The sequence below is a fragment of the Carassius auratus genome, unplaced genomic scaffold (assembly GCF_003368295.1).
Source record: "Carassius auratus strain Wakin unplaced genomic scaffold, ASM336829v1 scaf_tig00023021, whole genome shotgun sequence".
Lineage (NCBI taxonomy): Eukaryota > Metazoa > Chordata > Actinopteri > Cypriniformes > Cyprinidae > Carassius > Carassius auratus.
The window spans coordinates 1-18,767 of record NW_020525232.1 but is presented as its reverse complement, the minus strand read 5'-3'; the positions used below and the strand labels follow the sequence as shown (position 1 = coordinate 18,767).

Sequence of the window (18,767 nt, the reverse complement as noted above, 5' to 3'; positions counted from 1 at the left end):
AAAAGCAATCTTTATAATACTTTTTGTATTGTATTGTAATCTAATTGTTATCTAATTACAGACTTCTATTCATTTTAGACAGAACTGTTAACGCTGACAGTGAACAAGAGGGAGAATGTGAGCACTGTGAGCTCAGGCGCTGCCTTTCCCAGCACAAAGAAAAATGAATATTAAAAATATTAAGCAGCACAATTATATTCAACATTGATAATCATAATGCAAAATGTTTCTTGAGCACCCAATTAGCATACTAGATCGATTTCTGAAGGATCAACATTGAAGTCTGAAGTAATGATGCTAAAAATTTAGCTTTGCTGTCACAAGATTAAACTACACTTTATGACATTAAAATAGAAAACAGTTATTTTTAATTGTAACAATATATAAAGCTCATTCTACTTCCATGGATTAAAAAGGGCACCAATGACCTCCAAGTGGCCTGAAGGCTGTTTCATAAAAAACTCAAATAAGTGAGCATCCGGATGAAAGACAAACAAGACAGCGAAAGCGCGTGTGTGTAGTCATGTGTATGGCATGAATCCAGCGCACTGCTGACTGAGCCAACAAAACATCAGATTTCAGTGACACCTACAGCAGCCTAATTCTTAGAGAAAGCCAGAGGGCGAGAGAGAGAGAGCTTGGGAAATTATGCTACATTAGTTTACAACCCTGTGTGGGGCTGATTGGTGGGGCTGTTGAGTCAAACCAGCAAACATGCTTCGTGTCGGGACAGGAGGGATAAAAATGTACTAAGTTCCTACAACTCCTCTCAATATCTCTAGCTCTAGAGTTAATATTAACATAAGCACACAGTTTACCCAAAAATATACAAATCCTTTCATTATTAACTCATCCTCATGTTGTTACAAACCACATGACTTTCTTCTGTGGAAAACAAAGGGGGCTACTTAGCAGAATGTTCACGTTGCTCTTTTCCATACAATGAAAGTGAATGATGACCTTGTGTTGTTATGCTACGAAAAGCACAATAAAAGCTCTCTGAAAATACGATTTGACAGATATATTTTCATATAATAACTTTGAAATATAGTGCACAATTTTGGTGAGTCCCTTTTTAGGTCACTTCTAATTATATGGAAAACAGCAACTTGAACATCTTGTTGGAGAAAATCATGAAATCATATAGGTTAATAGGAATACGAGGACCAAAAAAATCCCCACAAAATGGCTTTTTTTTGAATGAGCTAATACTTTAACTTTGAATGTAAGCGACTCATCAACAAAACTCGCCCCGTGTTGGATCCCAAGAATGTTGCTCGTCCCTGAATGCCTCAATCATGTGAAGCCCCATGCTGAGGTATGATTGAGATGTGGCCATAAAAGCTTCTATTTCATTAAATACCACACAGATCAATTTGTGTCTTGTTCACATAAGCCAAACCTTCTTTCCAAATGCTTCTTTTCAAACGCAAGTAACGTGATGATGTGCCACAAAAACATTCTTAATATTTTCTTCTTTGATGAAAACTATCACCAGGAAATCTCCCAAATGCCCAGTCTGTATTTCCAATTATGCTTCCACAACAGGAAAAGAAAATGACTCTTTGTTCAACAGTTGTCAGACTATCAGACACTGCTGGCTTCCTAAGGATCCTGCATTGGCGTGGGTGGAACATGCCATGTCGTGCCCACTGGGCGAAAGGGCACAAAGCCATATGGGGCCGATGGTGAAGGAAAGATTACTCCAAGAAAATAAGGGTGGAGGAGCAGAGGGAATAAAGGAAAGATAGGAAGCATCTGTTGGCTCTCAGTAGGCTGTGACTGCAGGCACAATGCCATATTTCAAAACATCATGCTTAAAATCCACAAGACGGCCAAAGCTTTAGCTTAAAAGATTACTGCACCAAAAATGAAGTTGGCTTAAGCTTTTATTATTTAAAATTCTACAGTGATTTTTTTTAAATGTATACAAATGGCATTTGCTTTGTAGAAAGAGCCATTTACATCCAGTACAGAACAGGGGTAACAGCCAACAATGTGAGCTGAAGTTACTAACAAATGCTGTTGAGAGGACGGAGAGGACAGCCTCTTCTGTGATTTGAGTTAATGAATGTATTGATCGTATTCCTATCTCACATACCTTTGTACCCAACAAACATGGCAGGCATGAGAAGCTCGCTTTCTTTTTTCCAGCCTTCCTGTAAATGAAAATTCAATTCCGGCCTTCCTGTAAAATTCAATTTAAGGCACTTTATCTTCCCGGTACAGGAAAGCATAGAGTAGACAAGAAAGGGGAGGAAATGTCAAAGTATTATTTTGCTAAAAAACATACAATTTTCGTAGTAAACCAAATTTTTTAGATCATTTGTTTTGTAGTTCTTTCCTAAAAACACTTCTTGTGCTGACACTATGCAATGCCACGAGCAGCTTCATGCAAAATCACATTCTTATTTACATCATGACTTCCAACAGCTGTCAATGGGAATATCCCACACATCACTCTCAAGATGGGACGGTTAAATCCACAGAAGTCACATTTCAAGGACAGCTTCAGGCCACCACCCAACAGATGGCTCTGAGCAGTATGTCTTTTTAACTGTTCACTGAAGGGGACGGACACATTTTTATCTTCATAATCAAAGGGACAGATCATCGAAAAAGAACATTGGAAGAACTTACTCATCCTCATGACTTTGTTTATTTTTGTGCAAAACACAAGAGGAAGCTATTTTAAGTCATGTTTTATACCTATTTTAAATTCATACAATGGAAATCAATGGAAGTCAAACAAGCATTGAATTTCATTGAATCAATAATAATAACAATAATACAAAAATACATTTTAGCAAGGTACATTTAAGACTTTTAAAGCCCTTTTATAAGACCAAGTAAAGAAAATGTAAAGAATAAATCAAAAGGAAAAAAATGTCAATATGGTAGCTTCCAGTAACTTCCAGTTCCAAAAAATGTCCATTATTTCCATTTTAATTACATTTTAATTCATTTTATAAAATAAAACAAAAAGGTTTAAATACCCCAGGAAACAACTTTTACTGTAACCGCAAAAAAAAAAAAAAAAAAGTGTTCTACTTCAAAAGCATGCACTTACTTTAAGCAAAATTACATAAAATGCTTGATGTAAATAATATAAATGTAACAAATAAATGTAACTGTAACAAATGTAGAAGACAATGCTGTTTTTTTTTTCAATTTATCAAAAAAAAACCTGAAAAAATATTCTCAGCCCTTTTATCACTGAATCATTCATTCAATTGATTCGTTTGAATGGCTGAATCATTCAGGAATGAAGCAAAGTGACTGTCTTTATGAATGGGTAATCATGAATCACTCACTCACTAGATTCGTTCAAAAACACACTTTCATTCATGAATTAAACACACCACTGTGTTTGCTTTTAGAGATGTGAAGCGGATGAGCTGTTACTTATTTGGAACTATTTTTGTTGATGAAATAGAGCAAAATCAGGCAGTACATGTTTATTGAATTGCTCCATTAAATCAATATCACATTTGCAAACTCCCTTAATAACTATTAACTGCTGTCACTCTCCTTATCTCAATAGGCGCGCAGAAAATGAGAGCATGCAAGCTCTGCGAGTTCTCAAGACTCAAAAGCATGTGCAAATGATACGTTCCGTCATCTGTCATCGCGTTATAAATGCGGAACCTGCGGGAATCAGTAGAATTGTTATTAATAGCCGCAATCCTGCACCGAAATTCAAGTCCTGCTATGTGTTTTCTGCTAATAACCTGACTGTAAATGATGCGAGTGGTGTTGTCAGTGAGAAGCTTCAGCCGCTGCAGGGATGGTTTTTGTTTTGCCGCTATATGTTTCTTCCCCCCCCTCATTTTTTCCAATTGATGGAAATCTGTCACAGTGACGGAAAACTCTCATCTCTGAGTTGTATTATGTATATCATACTGCACCACAGTAACATATTTCTGATAATTTCTTTAAACTAACCCAAACTTATATTTTGACGGGTTGCCATGAGAAACTTGTTTCTGTAGCCTATGTAAATGAAATGACGATAATTTTACTCAAATGAAACTGTCAAATACTCATGAAGTGACTCTTAGAGAGAATCAGAGCAGTTCTGGATATGTTGTTCCATGTATTTATGTCCTCAAGTAGAGAGACGATTTTAATGACGATTTTTTAGATCCCTATTTTAATGATCTTAAAGCGAAGTGTAAAGTGCACGGCACAGGTGCACTCAGGGTGTGTCCAAATCCACTTTTGCTATTTTAACGATGGAAAAACGGTTGACGCACATAATGTATATATATTTAATTAGCTTACAAAAAATGATAATGCATTAAAATCCTTTAATTTTTTATATTTGGCATGTTTGTGTGCTGCTGTGCGTCCCTTTGTTTAATAAGAAGCATGTATGTGCATTGTGGACCCGCCTATACGAACACGCTCTTTAAATAAAGGAAAAATATTGCGCCAGGCTGTAGACCTGGTATAAGTTGGTCTATGGCGCAGTCTATTTTCAGCTCCTTAAAATAGCAATGCAACAGCAATGCGCCTGAACACACCTCTTTTTTAGAACAGCACGCTGTGGCGAGTGGGGCCGGGCCGAGAGGCGTGGGAACGAGGAGTGAGGCCAGGTGTAGTGATTGGAGATGAGCTACACCTGCGCCCCACCGCCGGTATCAAGTCCCACGTAGGAGATGGAAGGATATAAAACTGGAGCGACTATAGTGAAGGACGAGAGAGGAACAGGCCTGGACAATATTTTATGTTTGCTTTTTATTTTGTGCGCACCAGTCGTCCGTGAGGGGCTGGTGCGCTGTTTTGTGTTTATTTTTGAATTATTAAAATGCTTAGAGCTGGCGAGGTATGTGCCGCCATGGACGCTCGAGGCGGTGGGCTGGAGCGAGTTGCCTGGGACGGGAGGGAGCGAAGGAGTCGGCGCCGTTCGCCAGGGGGCTGGAGCCTGCTGCCTCCGCGATGGAATCCGGAGGGGCAGGGAACGGGGGACTCCTGCCGACTGCCCAAAAACCGGAGGAGCCGTCACCGTCCAGCGGGCGGCGTGGAGGGTCGTGCCATCCGCCAAGGGCCATCCAGTGCCACCGCCGGGCACCGCGGAGGAGATCGCCCAGCTGGTGGAGGGCCGAGCAGCAGTGCGTCTGGGAACCGGATTTTTTTTTTTTTCTCTCTCCCCTCTCTCGTCTCTGTCGCTCCTCCTTCCATCTCCTTTTCTCTCGCCTCGTCTGTCCTACCCCAGGTTCCCGCAGGTCCCCGTGAGCGGTCCCCCCCGGAGAGAGGGGGGGGGGGGGGGGATGGGTGGGAGTAGAGCGCAGTCTCGGGAGTACCCCCCAGCCTGCGAGGGGCGATGGGGGTATGTGGCGAGTGGGGCGGGGCCGAGAGGCGTGGGAACGAGGAGTGAGGCCAGGTGTAGTGATTGGAGATGAGCTACACCTGTGCCCCACCGCCGGTATCGAGTCCCACGTAGGAGATGGAAGGATATAAAACTTGAGCGACTATAGTGAAGGACGAGAGAGGACCAGGCCTTGGCAATATTTTATGTTTCAGTCGTCCGTGAGGGGCTGGTGCGCTGTTTTGTGTTTATTTTTGAATTATTAAAATGCTTTGATTGTGCGCCGGTTCCCGCCTTCTTCTTCGATGAGTATGGAGTTTTTAATATTATTACACACGCCTATGGGCAAACAAATGGGTGCAAATGCATTTTATAATTAAAAGATATGGCGCTGGATTGGAAAATGTGAACGGCGCCGGACTGAAACTAACAAACATACTTGCGATAGGGCCCTTATTGTGTGTAGAAAACAAAACCGCGCTTCTGTGCCATTTACATAGACAGAGACATGCAGAACATGCTGGGTTCCTATTTAAATAGAATTTTGATACCGATACAAGTCTGGTTTAAGTCTACTGACCTACCTTTGATTATTTAATCCAAACTTTGACAAATTCCGTGACATTCCACGTCATACAGTAAATTCGGCTCATGACTCCCAACAAGTCAGATGGGCGGTGGGCAGAGATTGTTTTAGGCCAGTGAGTGGTGAGTTCTGACAGGGTGCATCATAGCCAAATAGCGTGTTTCATAATTAAGTTATTTTATTGGTGAATCAGTACTGAAAATGTCCAATAACGTTAATCATAAAAATGCTTAATATCGGCGCTGATAATCGGCCGGACCGATAATCAGTGGACCTCTCAATCTGCATCACAAGTTAACATATCATGATTTAAAAATGTTTCGATATTTGTACTGGAAAACAAAACATTGAGGAAAATATACATTTTTATTTTTTTTTTTATGAGAAAGATGTTCAATAATTTTGTATGCAACATTTAATGCCACAACTTTGTGAATCTAAACTTCCTGCTCTGATTTAGGACCTTGTTTGTGGAAGGGCGAATTAAGAAATCCTGAATCCATAGATGTTTGAGTAAATGATGACAAATCTCACTTTTAACTGAACTATACATTTTTTACTCAATAAAAACACAGCAGCGGTTGTGAATCAATTAGATTTAAACGAGCTGCCTGACCCTCTTGATGAGAGAGACATTGTTATTTAAGATGGTGCCTGCTGTGATGTGCCCGATGTGCCGAGAGGCCAGCTGTGAGACGGACGCCTGCGTGCTTCTTTGCTACCTTCATATTTAAGACAGGCAGCTTGCCACCTGGGCATCTTCAGCTAGCAGAAGCCGAAGGAGGAGGGCACGGCAGCTGATGACAGGCGTAAAATGAACAGCGATTATCCAGACAGAGTGATCTCAGCTCTGCACCGAGAAAAGAAAGGCTGTGTCCCACGGCTGTCAGTGTCAGCACAAGCCAGACTATAATCTCCCTGTCCAGCGCTTGGCTGCGTTTGGAACAGAACATTACACGCTGGCTTGAAACATATCATCAAACTCTCAGCAGTAGCTTTACGCAGTGGGGTCGGGGAAGCTCTGCTGGAGCTTAAGGGTGCAATGAAATCAGGCTCGGTTTAAAACTTTGAAATAAAACCATTTACAGTCACTCAGCACCTCCACAACTCCCCCCAAAAATAGAGAAATTCCTATGTGCTGTACGTGTCTTAAGAGAAATCTTCAAAACAAGATTGACAATATTGTAAAACTGAATAGCTTGAAAACAAAATATGTTTTGTGATCATAAAAACACAAAAAGAAAATAGTAAAAGATAAAAAAAGAAATTATTGCAATAGTTTACACTAAAAATTTAATTAAAATCAAGCAAAAATAACATAATAGTAATTTTAGATTAAATTGCAACTTTTGAATTTCAAAATCAACATTTATAGCCGTTTTCCTTACGGAACTTACTTTTAACATTAAAATAACTTTAAGTGTATATATTCGTTTAATTAAATCACTGATAACGGCATAAAGCCATAGCTATATTTCGGTTTAATTTTGATTAATCATGCAGCTCTACATGATCATCAGGATCAGGATCATCAAGAAATCCTGCATAGGCTGCCGCAGCACTAATGCATCTGCTGTAATTATCAGCGGTCTGTGATTTACTCTGTAGGGGAGCCCCTGGCAGACTCCATTATCATTCTAACGGGTCATTTGAGATCCTAATCAGAGGCTGGTACTCAAAACTGAAATACAAAATGTTAACAACAGAAACCATCCATATATTTAGACAAGCCTCAAAAAGTCAAACAGTGTTTGATAGATGAAGGACTGTTCCATGATCTACACACACTGTATATGGATACAGCCAGCAAAGAATGTTCAACGTGGGTGAAACAAACTTGGTCACCATAGTAAATTACATTAAATTCAAAGCCAATGAGAGATGAAAATCAAGTGTTCTGATTGGATGAAAAGAACAGGTGGGAGGGACTTACCACCACTAAGCAGCTTCATGACCAACCACAGCTCATCCTTCACCACGAACGAGGTGTAATACGACACAATGTTGGGATGGTGACACTGACTCATTGCCTGAATCTCTTTCTAGAGAAAGAGAGAGAGAGAGAAAAAAAGAGACAATCACTCTTCACTGACACAGTAACCTGATTTAATCAATATCCTTTCTAAATGATTCAGAGTGTGCAATAATTGGATACAACAATAATTTGCTTCTTCAGGAGAACACAAAACTGCATTACAGCAAATGGTCTGTGAATACAGTCATATAATATGTGGTTCAGAATGCACTGGGCCTCATGGCTTAACTGAAATAACTGTGGTGCCTCACAATGGTGCCATTCCAGATCTGAATTAATATTTAAACAAGTCTGGCTCAGTTGCACAGTTGGCAAACCTTCAGCGTCGGTGCAGATATTTACGTACTTCAGGTGAAATAGTAGTTTTTATTAGCTCACTCACCGCAAAGCACGTACAAACTGTAAAAATAAACAACATCCATCCAAGCGTGCTGTAAACACCATGACACCTTCATCTGACTGCCTTACAGCCTGTTCCAAATAACCAAGGAATCCAAATAAATGGGTGTATATGTTACTGTCAATATCCATCAGAAAAACGCCATCGCTAGATTGATTTTTTGGCAATCAAAAACAGAAGGAAAGACATGCAGTTTTCCTCTTCATCCCCTGTTTATTTGTTGGTCTTTCCAGTTAAAGTGAGACCCTTGCAGCTCGGAGAGATTGACAGCTGAGGTAATGTTGGGACTGCAGCCGAATCCATCACTCTGAGCTTTCCCTGACTCATTTGATGGTGGGGGCTTACTAATGATATTACAAAGCAATTCTATTTTGCTGTCAGGCCCAGGCTTGTTCAATTTGTTACATGCAATGCAAAGCAATCAATAAGAGAAACTAAAAACACTGCAGAATTAAGGTGAATGAATGGCCACATGACTTCATACCTTCAGACCGTCTTGTGCTGTTTGTTAAAATAAATGGGGACCAGAGCTTCAAATGGGATGCAAAAGCACCATAACATTGATTACACTTATATAGAATAAAGTGAGGCTTTTTTAAATAATAATAATAAAATAGCATCAGAAAATATGCAAGAGCATTTATAAAAGTGCCCATTCACTGTAGTCACATGGAAGAGTGACTTGTAAAATGTATTTTCATAGATTTTTTTTTAAATCTGTATGTTTTTTATTATTTTTTTTTTAAAAATAAACCAATAAAAATATAATTAAACTAAAACGAGCATAGCCTCAAAGATCATAAAAGGACCCTTTCAATACATTTGCATAAAAAAACTGCTTAATTTAATTTTATTTAATATCTGCAAAACAAAACAGCTTGAAATGGGATGAGAAAGCACCATAAAAGTGCCTGTTCATTTCAGCTACGTGAAAAAGAGTGTTTTGTTTAATAAAATAATTATATTTAATTGTATTCATTAAAATAAAAGACTGGGACTCCCAAATGAATGGGACGGGTTGCAGCAGTCTCCTCCAATATTTAGATAAAAAGTCAATAAGAAAACATGCCATTTCAACTTCTTGAAAAACAACTCATGGCAATTGCACTTTCCAAGTCGTGTCCTCAAATGACCCTGTGAACATGAGTCGTGTTTTCCACTGACCCAAAAAAATAAGCGCAATTATGTCTGCCAGTCAACACAAAGCTCTTCCCGTGCCAAAACTGTGGGGTTACTGACACCCCAACAGTGGGCCACTGGGTATGTCCCACCCCTCTGTCCCAAAGCTGGACTTGATTCAACAATTCAGTCAGCTTTGGCTGGCTCCGCAAAGCCTGTGTCCAGTTCCACGATGGACACCAGGTTGAGGGCGTATGAAAACAATAACACACAGGGCGGGCTTTGGATGTTCACTAGCTAGTGTTCCATCTGCATTCTCACAGTAGAAGCCGAAGGTCATCTCAGCTTGGCTGGCCAATTTGTCTACCCTAGAGAGACAAAGCCAATCACCTAAACAGCGAGGGTGACATCAAGAGACTGTTTGCCACCCCATTCGTGTACATCCAGAGGACAATGAGCAAAGAAAAGCACTGAGACTCTTTGTCTGCGGTTATGTCACTGCCTTTCTGCCTCCTGAAAAAACGCTTTCCTTCTTCCTCAGGGCAAATTTCTCACTCAATATATGAGGTTCTCCAGTAAACATTTCCATTTGAATTAAAATAACGTTAAAGCCTGGGGTAAACCTTTGTGAATTTGGTTATTCAGGCAAATTCTGGATTGAAACTATCCAAGTACTTCAAATCTAAACTATGGCAATGACAGGGGAAAAGATCTAGGATGATGACCTGCTATCATCATTTGGTGTCTTCAGTTTTCAGAAGAATACAGAAGAGATATCTTAATGATTCAACAATCACTTTGACCCACTGATATTATCACATTGCCCTGATCCCTTATGACCCAAACACACAGTTATGCCAACAGAAAAAAAACAAGCTTTTTTTCCATTAGCTTGAAAACCAGGTTAAAACGAGTCAGCAGGATATTTAGCTGATTCACTGTCAGAAAAAGCACAATCAATTTTAAGAACATTTCCTTTGAGATCGCTAAAAGGAAAATTGCTCTCCTGCAGAAATGTATCAGAAACTGTTAAATCACACAAAGTAAATTTCAGCTACCTTAAAGAAGTGGCTGCATGCTTCGGCCAAAAAATAAAAATAAAGAAATAATAATAATAGCTATTTTAACAAGTATTACCATAGCAGTTTAATCTTTGATATGATTATCATTATTTGATAATTTAACATCTTTTACTGCTGATAGTATGGTGATACAATCTATAATGTACAGATGCAAAAATGTTATAATAATAATGATAACTGTGATTTATAATAATAATAATAATTGTAATTGTAATGATAATAATAATTATAAGTGGTACAGTTGCAGAAAACTTAAGGTTGAAATAAAAAGTTTCTCAATTCATTGTTGCAATAAATAAACAGTAAATAAATTTAAATGTAATACAAACTTGTTATTTATTATTAACTACTCAAACATACTGTACATATGTAAAAATATAATGAATATGTGCTAGTAAAAAATATGCTTTTATTTTCCCTTGAGCTGACTATCTGCCATTTATGGGGATTTAATGTCTTTCCTGGGATAAATGTATTGTTATGTTCAAGCTGTTTTATTAACCTCAGACTTGGTTTCATATCAAAAGCAACATCATTATAATTACTGGATGGGATGAGAGCCACAAACAATGTTTAGCGAAGTTTTGTTCACTCATCAACTGAAACTGATGAAGCCATGTAGGCAGCTAATCTGTATAGGAGAAATGAAGCACTGTCATCTGACGGAATTAGCAGTCACTGAAGTCTTGTGATTCGAGAAGGCCTTGCGGAGCTCTTGTCACGTCCCTGTGGAATAAACGCTGCAGTGATACACAGTGGGCTCACTATAAATTCAACTTGACGTCAGTGGCACTGACAGGATCGCAGCTCAGCCAGAGAGCAAAATTGTTCCTCCCACCACAACAGAGTCACACGACTGCTGCGTTGGGACTTGTTCGGACTGTCCTGTTCTTTACTTCACAGCTATCTGGGCTGCTCCTTCATGTTGGGAAGAACTAGAGCATGCTATACTCCAACTCAAATCGGCCTGATCAGCAGTGAAATAGACTTAAACCTCTGGAAGGAATTTCCTCCGAGTGCAGCTCTTGATGCAGATTGTATGCAATATAGCTGCCTGCTGCTCCTGCTCATTACAGGAGCAATCGGGCTTTAATTGAATGCCTCCTCTGTGTTTAAAAGAGCGCTCAGCAGATCATAAAGGCAGCGAAAGCACTGGAGGAAACCTGAACTTCTAAATTTCCAAGTGACCCTAACTCTTCAAGTATCTCCCTTTAACTTTCACCTAAATCATTCCCAAAGGTTTACTTCAGTTCAGCTGGAAGAAAGTCTCCATTTACTGAAATCACTGAGGGCAGGACTAGGGATAATATCAGCCACGACATTGTAAGACACCTGGATGTGGGGAAAAATTGAGTTTCTGGTAGCCTCCTGCAGTGAGCTTGTAAATCGGCAATATGAGCTTTCCCAGTGAACGACAAAATGTGCTCCACCTGGTCACGAGGAACAAAAGTATGACCTTTTGAGCTCCTTGAGGAGTTGACAGATGAAGTTAATAAGCGGAGAAGGGGAGAGGATTTGTGGAGAAACCTAAGGACTCATGAATGGAAACTATATAAACTACTTGGCTGTAACTTGACAAGAATGTAACAAAAAGGCTAACTGGGAAACTTTTAAACCGAAATTGGTTTTTTACACTTGGAAGAGAGCCAAAAAAGTTCTTTAATGATTGGGATGAAGTCTTCTATTAGGCAGTGTTGTGGTTCACAAAGACATCCAAGGGAGAATTCTGACTTGGAAATAAAATCTGTCATAAAACTGGAAAACAACACAGGGAATCCCTTTGGTCCAGTTAATAATGGTTTCCAGGCAATCTGGAAATGGTAGAATATGTGTGTCAACTCCTTTTATTGTATGAAACAGTTCTGATTCTAATTTAATAAGAGTGCGAACGCACACATTTACACAAGCGAAAAGTTTGTGGTTGGTAGGTTAAGAAATGAATCAAAACAGTTATTTTAATTTCTAATAATATTTCACAATGTAACTTTTTTGCTGTAGTTTGATCTGAAGTTTAAATGTAGCCCTGGTTAAAAAAAAATAGTACCAAGCACAAATGGTAGTTTACTTACAAATATACTTTTTTATTAATTTTTTTTATAATTTTAAGATAAAAAATAGGATACTTCAGCTAACATACATGCAGACATTTAAGAACTGAGTCATACTAAGTAAATGTACTTACTATATGGTTAGGTTTAGGATTAGGGTTTGGATTAGGGATACTTGTATGTAATTATATTACTATGGAACATATCGCCCAACACCAATACCAGAACGCTCTAAACTCAACATGAAGGGGATTTCACAGCCCATTTGACCTTCATACTCATGCTAATATCTAGTATGTTCAATGCAATACTGTTTAAATATGTGTAAACAGGTTCAGTACCAGGAGCTCATCCATGCTGGTCTGGCATTTTTCCAGATTGATGCGTTTGATGGCGACCTTCTCCTTCCTGGGCACACAGTAGGCAGCCTGGACCACAGCTGTAGCTCCGCTTCCTATAATATACAAGAATGCATGTTAGAATATATCAGGAGCTGCATTGGAACGTGACAAATCAGGACAAATAGGAGAATGAAGACCTCTATCTAGTGTTGTCAAAAGACCCAGTACTTCAGTATCATGTCGGTACCAAAACAATGAAAATGTTACAGTACCAGATTTTTTAAAGTACTGGAGGTACAGAGCATCAAACTAACAAAACACTTTAAAACACAGACACCCAGACCAAATGAAAGAATTCAAGCAGGTAAGATTCATTGCGTTTCCCATGCATTGATTTATTTGTGGCGATCTGCCACAATATCAAAACTAACCCTCACGAATAGATTTTCCAAAAGGCTTTGACTTCGTTGAACAAAAATTAGCAATGCACGAGTCAAAGTGTTTTTATATCACTGTATTTCTGAAGAAAACTTATGGTCTTCAGAAAATTATGTTTTCATCTTATATTTCATCTTGCTTGTAATGCCTGAACAGTATTTTTGAGCGCAGGCTCTGGGCTTATCTGATTACTAGGGGTGGGCGGATCGATCTAAATATCGATAGTATCGATGCCAACACTGGTATTGGTATCGGATCGATACAATTGTAATTGAATCGATATTTTAATTTAAATATCTCTCATCTACGCTCATTATACTTTGCTCGTGTCTGCTACCTCTACAATCCTGAACAAACACTGCTTTCACATCCTGGCCCACTTTGCTACTCCTCCCCCTCCTGCTGCTCTGCTGTGATTCGTTGTTGTGTCGTCACGTGACTCACTGACACAACACGCTGAAGAGCAGCAAACAGAGAGTGAGCAAAGCTGAAAGCACATTCAGAAGGGGGATCAGGGAATGTAATTGCATAGGTATATTTGTTCTTCAGTAATAATTTTGTGAACTTTCTTTCATTTGCTTTTAAAACCAGAAAAAAGGGAGAGATTTTTTCATTCTTTATTTTTTTATTTTATTTTAAAGGCTGTCAAGAATTCATTCTATAGTGCCTAATAACTAATAATTTTGTGGACTTCAATACATTAATAAAAAATATTGCCTAAATAATTGATCATTCATTCACCTCAGAAATAATGACATAGACCTACTGCACTCCCCCCACACAAAGAATTTATTTATTTTTTATTTTTATTTTTTTTACTAAAAAGTATCGTATTGGTATCGGTATCGGCAATACTGTATTTGGTATCAGATCAATATCAAATTTTGCGGTATTGCCCACCATTACCTGATTGCAGCCGTTATCAGGAAAACCGCGCGCTCTACAAGCACCTCCCTACTGGCAGAGAATGAATTTGGCATATACCTGTATATGCCGCTATAAATATAGTGTGAGTCTTTTCTGTTACGAATATTATTAAATATTTTAATTTGAATGTCGGATTGAAATTAATGCTGTAATTAGAGTGGTTAATCATTAGCAAAAACATGGCTAACGGTAATATAATGAACAGTAGAATAAATTTTCTTAACTATTTAATGCTCCTATAACTTTTATTATTCATTTAATCATTTATTTTATTTTATTCATTCATTAGGGTAAAAAAAAAATTATGATATTTACTATTTTTACACACCAGAGGCATTTTAATGAACATTTACCTTTAGTAATTACACTTACTCCCTGGGAAGGTGTTGGAGAAGAGCTGACAGTTAAATGCTAAATCAAAACATTCTTCTTGTCACTGCAAGCTTTGGACATTCATGAGAGAAGACTATTAAATCCTAACAGACTATAAGTCAAAGGATTTGAGCTATACTTGGCTTTCAACTTCACTGCTGAGGTTAATCTTCAGAGTGCATTAATGAGGTTCTGCTCATGGCACCACAGACTGGCACAAGAGAGAAAGCAGACAAGACACTTCTGGAGACGGTTATCCTTGAGAACAGAATGTCATCCTGGTCCACACATCCTTAATAATAGAAGACAATACTTTACAGGAGTCGAGGCCCTCTTATATCAGCATGCACCTATGTTTCCACATCGAGCTGAATATAAATGACATATTGTGCTGGTATGAGGCAGAGGGAATTTTTTTAATCATCTTTAATCATCTACCTGAACTCCATATGGCCTAATAATAACAAAGTCTTCATTGTTTAGCATTTTGATTGCACCAGCAGGGCACCATGGATTAGAAATAAAAAAATTAATTGGACAGCAATTCTCATTTGCAGGTACAAACTAAAGCACTGAATGGCCCTGACTAGTTAGTGTACAGCCAAATACAGTCACTGAAGAATCTGATAGCTAGAATGTAACCAAAATGTGCTGACAGCATCCCATTAATCACATCCTGGTCTGTATGCTATGGCCTCCAGCAGGATGTTGGTCCCCAGCACGGCCCTCAGAGTGCCAGCTGTAAGTAACAGTTCAGCCGGGATGTTCAGCGCTCATCAATCAGAGTCTACAGCTATATTTGTAACCCTATGGCATACATAAGGGAGCGCAGCTCACCAGATGGAAAGAAGATAGAGTTGCCTGAGCCAACAGCGTGAGTTTAAATGTAAATTCATACTGTGAAACAAACAATCGGTTGTTAAGGACGACTTGGGGAAGACTGTAATAAAGTTGACCATGCTTGTGCCAAAAGAAAATACTTCAAGTCTTCAACTGAAAAAGAATGACCATCAGACAAACGAAAAGAGAGTGGGAATACATATATACATATACATATATATATATATATATATATATATATATATATATATATATATATATATAGCTTGTAAATGTTTTATTTCATTATGTATTTATTTTATTTTATAAAATATCAGTACCTTATAGAGTATATTATTTTTATTTTATTTTCTTGGTCGATATGGGATATTAAAATGTGCACACTCATTTTCTCTATTTTTATATTAAGAATATGCTCATTGCTCACTTAATTTTTTTTCATTTATGGTTTAATTTTTATTCAACTTAATTTATTCAGCTTAATTAATTTAGCATAACGTAAAACAAAGATTAAAAAATAATTAATAAAAAAATAATTAATAAAAAAGCATCAATTATCAATAAATAGTCATTTAATTTAACAAAACTACCTACAAATCAAAATGATTTGCTGCAACTACAAGCTTGTAAAACTAGTTCTACAAAATAAATTGCATGATATGTTCAGTATTTTTATTATTAAGAAATAATTGCTTTTATTCAACAAGGACATTCAACTGATTAAAGGTGAGAGTACTAAATTTCATTTTAAAAATATATCACAATAGAGTTTGGCAAGCACAAACACAGAACGTGTCTCCGAGATGAAACGGAGCTGCTCGTGTGTTAGCAAATAGCCTAATTCTGATACATGCGATGACTATCCAGAGTTGGTCTATGGTGCAGTCTATTTTCAGCTCCTTAAAATAGCAATGCGCCAGCAATGCACCTGAACATACCTCTCTTTTAGACCAGCACTCCCCATGGGTGCAAAAATTAGCGCAAATGCATTTGCTAATTAAACAACGTGGGCGCTGGACAGGAAAATGCGAATTTCGCCGGACTGAAACTAGCAAACACACTTGCGCTGTGCTTTGCATCACATTTCGCCGGGTGTATGATAGGGCCCAAAGTTAATGGAAAACCATTTGAACGGCCATATCTCCATTTCGGCACAGCGAATCCGCACCAAATTCAGGGGATCCCTCCAGCTCGAGAAACCCTCTCGAACGGAATCGTAGTGTACGTATAGAGGTCCTTTTTCGAATAAGGCCACCACCGCATTGATAGCCCCTGAGGTAAGGTGAGATCTAGCAATTACCGACGCACGGAAGGTGGCATTCAAGAGGGCTCCTCGAGCTGAAGGGGTCCCCGAATTTGGTGGCGATCCTTTGGTGATTACTCTCTGAACAGACACATGCACATGAAATTATGACAAAATAACCATCTCGACAATCATTCAGATAAATGCAGTCAATTATGTCTCAAGTAAATGAAAACAGCTGGGAAAGAAATGAGATGTGATGTTTATCATTATATCAGATCCGTGACTCAGGTCTTAAAGGGACAGCGGCCTATAAATACTGCTGCTGTCATTAATGATAACCAAACAACAAAACACTGGTGATAAAAATCTATATTTGATTTATATAGTAAACACTACGCAGTGTTATTTTCCCTAATTATTACAATTCTGTATTTTAATACTACCAACCTTATTTTATTTGTAACATATTGTGTTGCATTTATCTATGCTTGTAATTTGTGTATTTGTTATTATTTTTACTGGTCGTTCTCTTGTCTCTTTAATCATGTTTAAACTTTCTTAGTTAATCTAAGTAGTATTTGCTGTGGTATCAAATAATTACTTCGCTTTAAGTAATAAATGAAAAGCAAGTTCAATTTAAATATTTTTATTTTCTTGCTGGTCCGAAAAATGATCCGATCCGTGGTTAAAAAAAATTGTTAAGTTATTCGAACCATTGAACAAGTATAATATACACAACGAATATCGGCGATATATCAATATCGGCCTTTTTAAAACTCCCTAATATCGGTATCGGACACAAAAAAAACCCCATATCAGCCAGGCTCTAGTTTTAAACAACTTCTAAACTTCCTTCGGTCTCCAATAAACACTTCAAATGTGTCACACAGAAGGAATTACTGTAATACAAAAGTAAAAACAGCTTAGCAAACAAAGAACAAATATAATAAATTCTTGATACTTCATTATAAAAAACACAATAAAGTATTGATAAACAGCCATGAAGTGAACATCAAAGACATAGGCTATTAGTACTTTTTTATCTGGTCAGTTTTTAGCAGTTAATATTGCAGGTGTGTTGGGTGCTATAAAGTGCTGTTGTCTTGTTAGGGTTCTCAAGCGTCACAGACTGAAAATACTGCAGAACAAGGGTTTCTGTGCACATCTGCACCACAGCAACAGGATTTTATGGAGGCCAGTTACTGTTTTCTGAAATGAATCATTGTATATTATGTTACCAGGTTACAGGCATTAGAAAGATTAAAACAAGAACCACCAACTAATGTTGTGTGATTGCTTCCTTCCTCGATTATCCACAGAACAACCGGATATATGTCAGGTTTAATCAAGGAGTTTTGATAATTACGTTAACCAAATGTTTACAGAGACAAATGAGATAAACGTGTCTGACCACATGGGCCTGGAGACTGAAAAACTCTCAATGTATCTGATCCAAGGGTTTATAAAGTCTGAATATATGATTCATTTCTTCCACCCTTTATACTTGATGTCTCTCATTAGAGAGGATGTTAACTTCATGAGGGAGTTTAAGAGGAGATAAAGGTTAATAGCCTTCAATTTACTTTCCAGTATCACACATTAACTAGCTATTTTGATTAAAGCCACTTATCAAAAAAAAAAAAGAGGTTCATTTGGCCATGCACGCACTCATGTTAAAAATTAAGATGGAATTCAGCATAGTTAAATGGTCTCAAAGGGAGACACTTGAAAGGTAAATTTTGGAAGAAACTGTGTCCCCAAATCAAAATCAGCTGCCCATAAAGGATGATGTGTTGAATTTGACTTCATTGCTGTGGACAGCCCAAAAGACCAGCATCTGAAATAGGCTGAGTGGTTTGAATGTGTTCCTTCATGCATAGTTGTCCGATTGTGCTACCTTGAGCCAGCCTGTTCACTCACATCAGGAGCTCTTTATTACATTTCCTGGGCTTGCATTCCTCACACTATTCTGGCTGCACTGAGACATGTCACACTTAGGGTGCTTCATACTAGAGAAAAGCT

General features: G+C 38.1%; 1 protein-coding gene across 1 annotated transcript in view; it reads right to left on the bottom strand.

The window, feature by feature from the left end:
* LOC113077648 (serine/threonine-protein kinase OSR1-like) overlaps positions 1 to 13,039 on the bottom strand; it is a gene marked incomplete at its 5' end in the record, with an annotated part of 29,351 nt that extends 16,312 nt beyond the window's left edge. Inside the window, 2 exons of the mRNA XM_026249962.1 lie at positions 7,831 to 7,939; positions 12,923 to 13,039. Coding sequence (XP_026105747.1) covers positions 7,831 to 7,939; positions 12,923 to 13,039 — 226 coding nt within the window. The remainder of the gene's footprint in view (positions 1 to 7,830; positions 7,940 to 12,922) is intronic.
* Between the last annotated feature and the right edge of the window lie 5,728 nt (positions 13,040 to 18,767).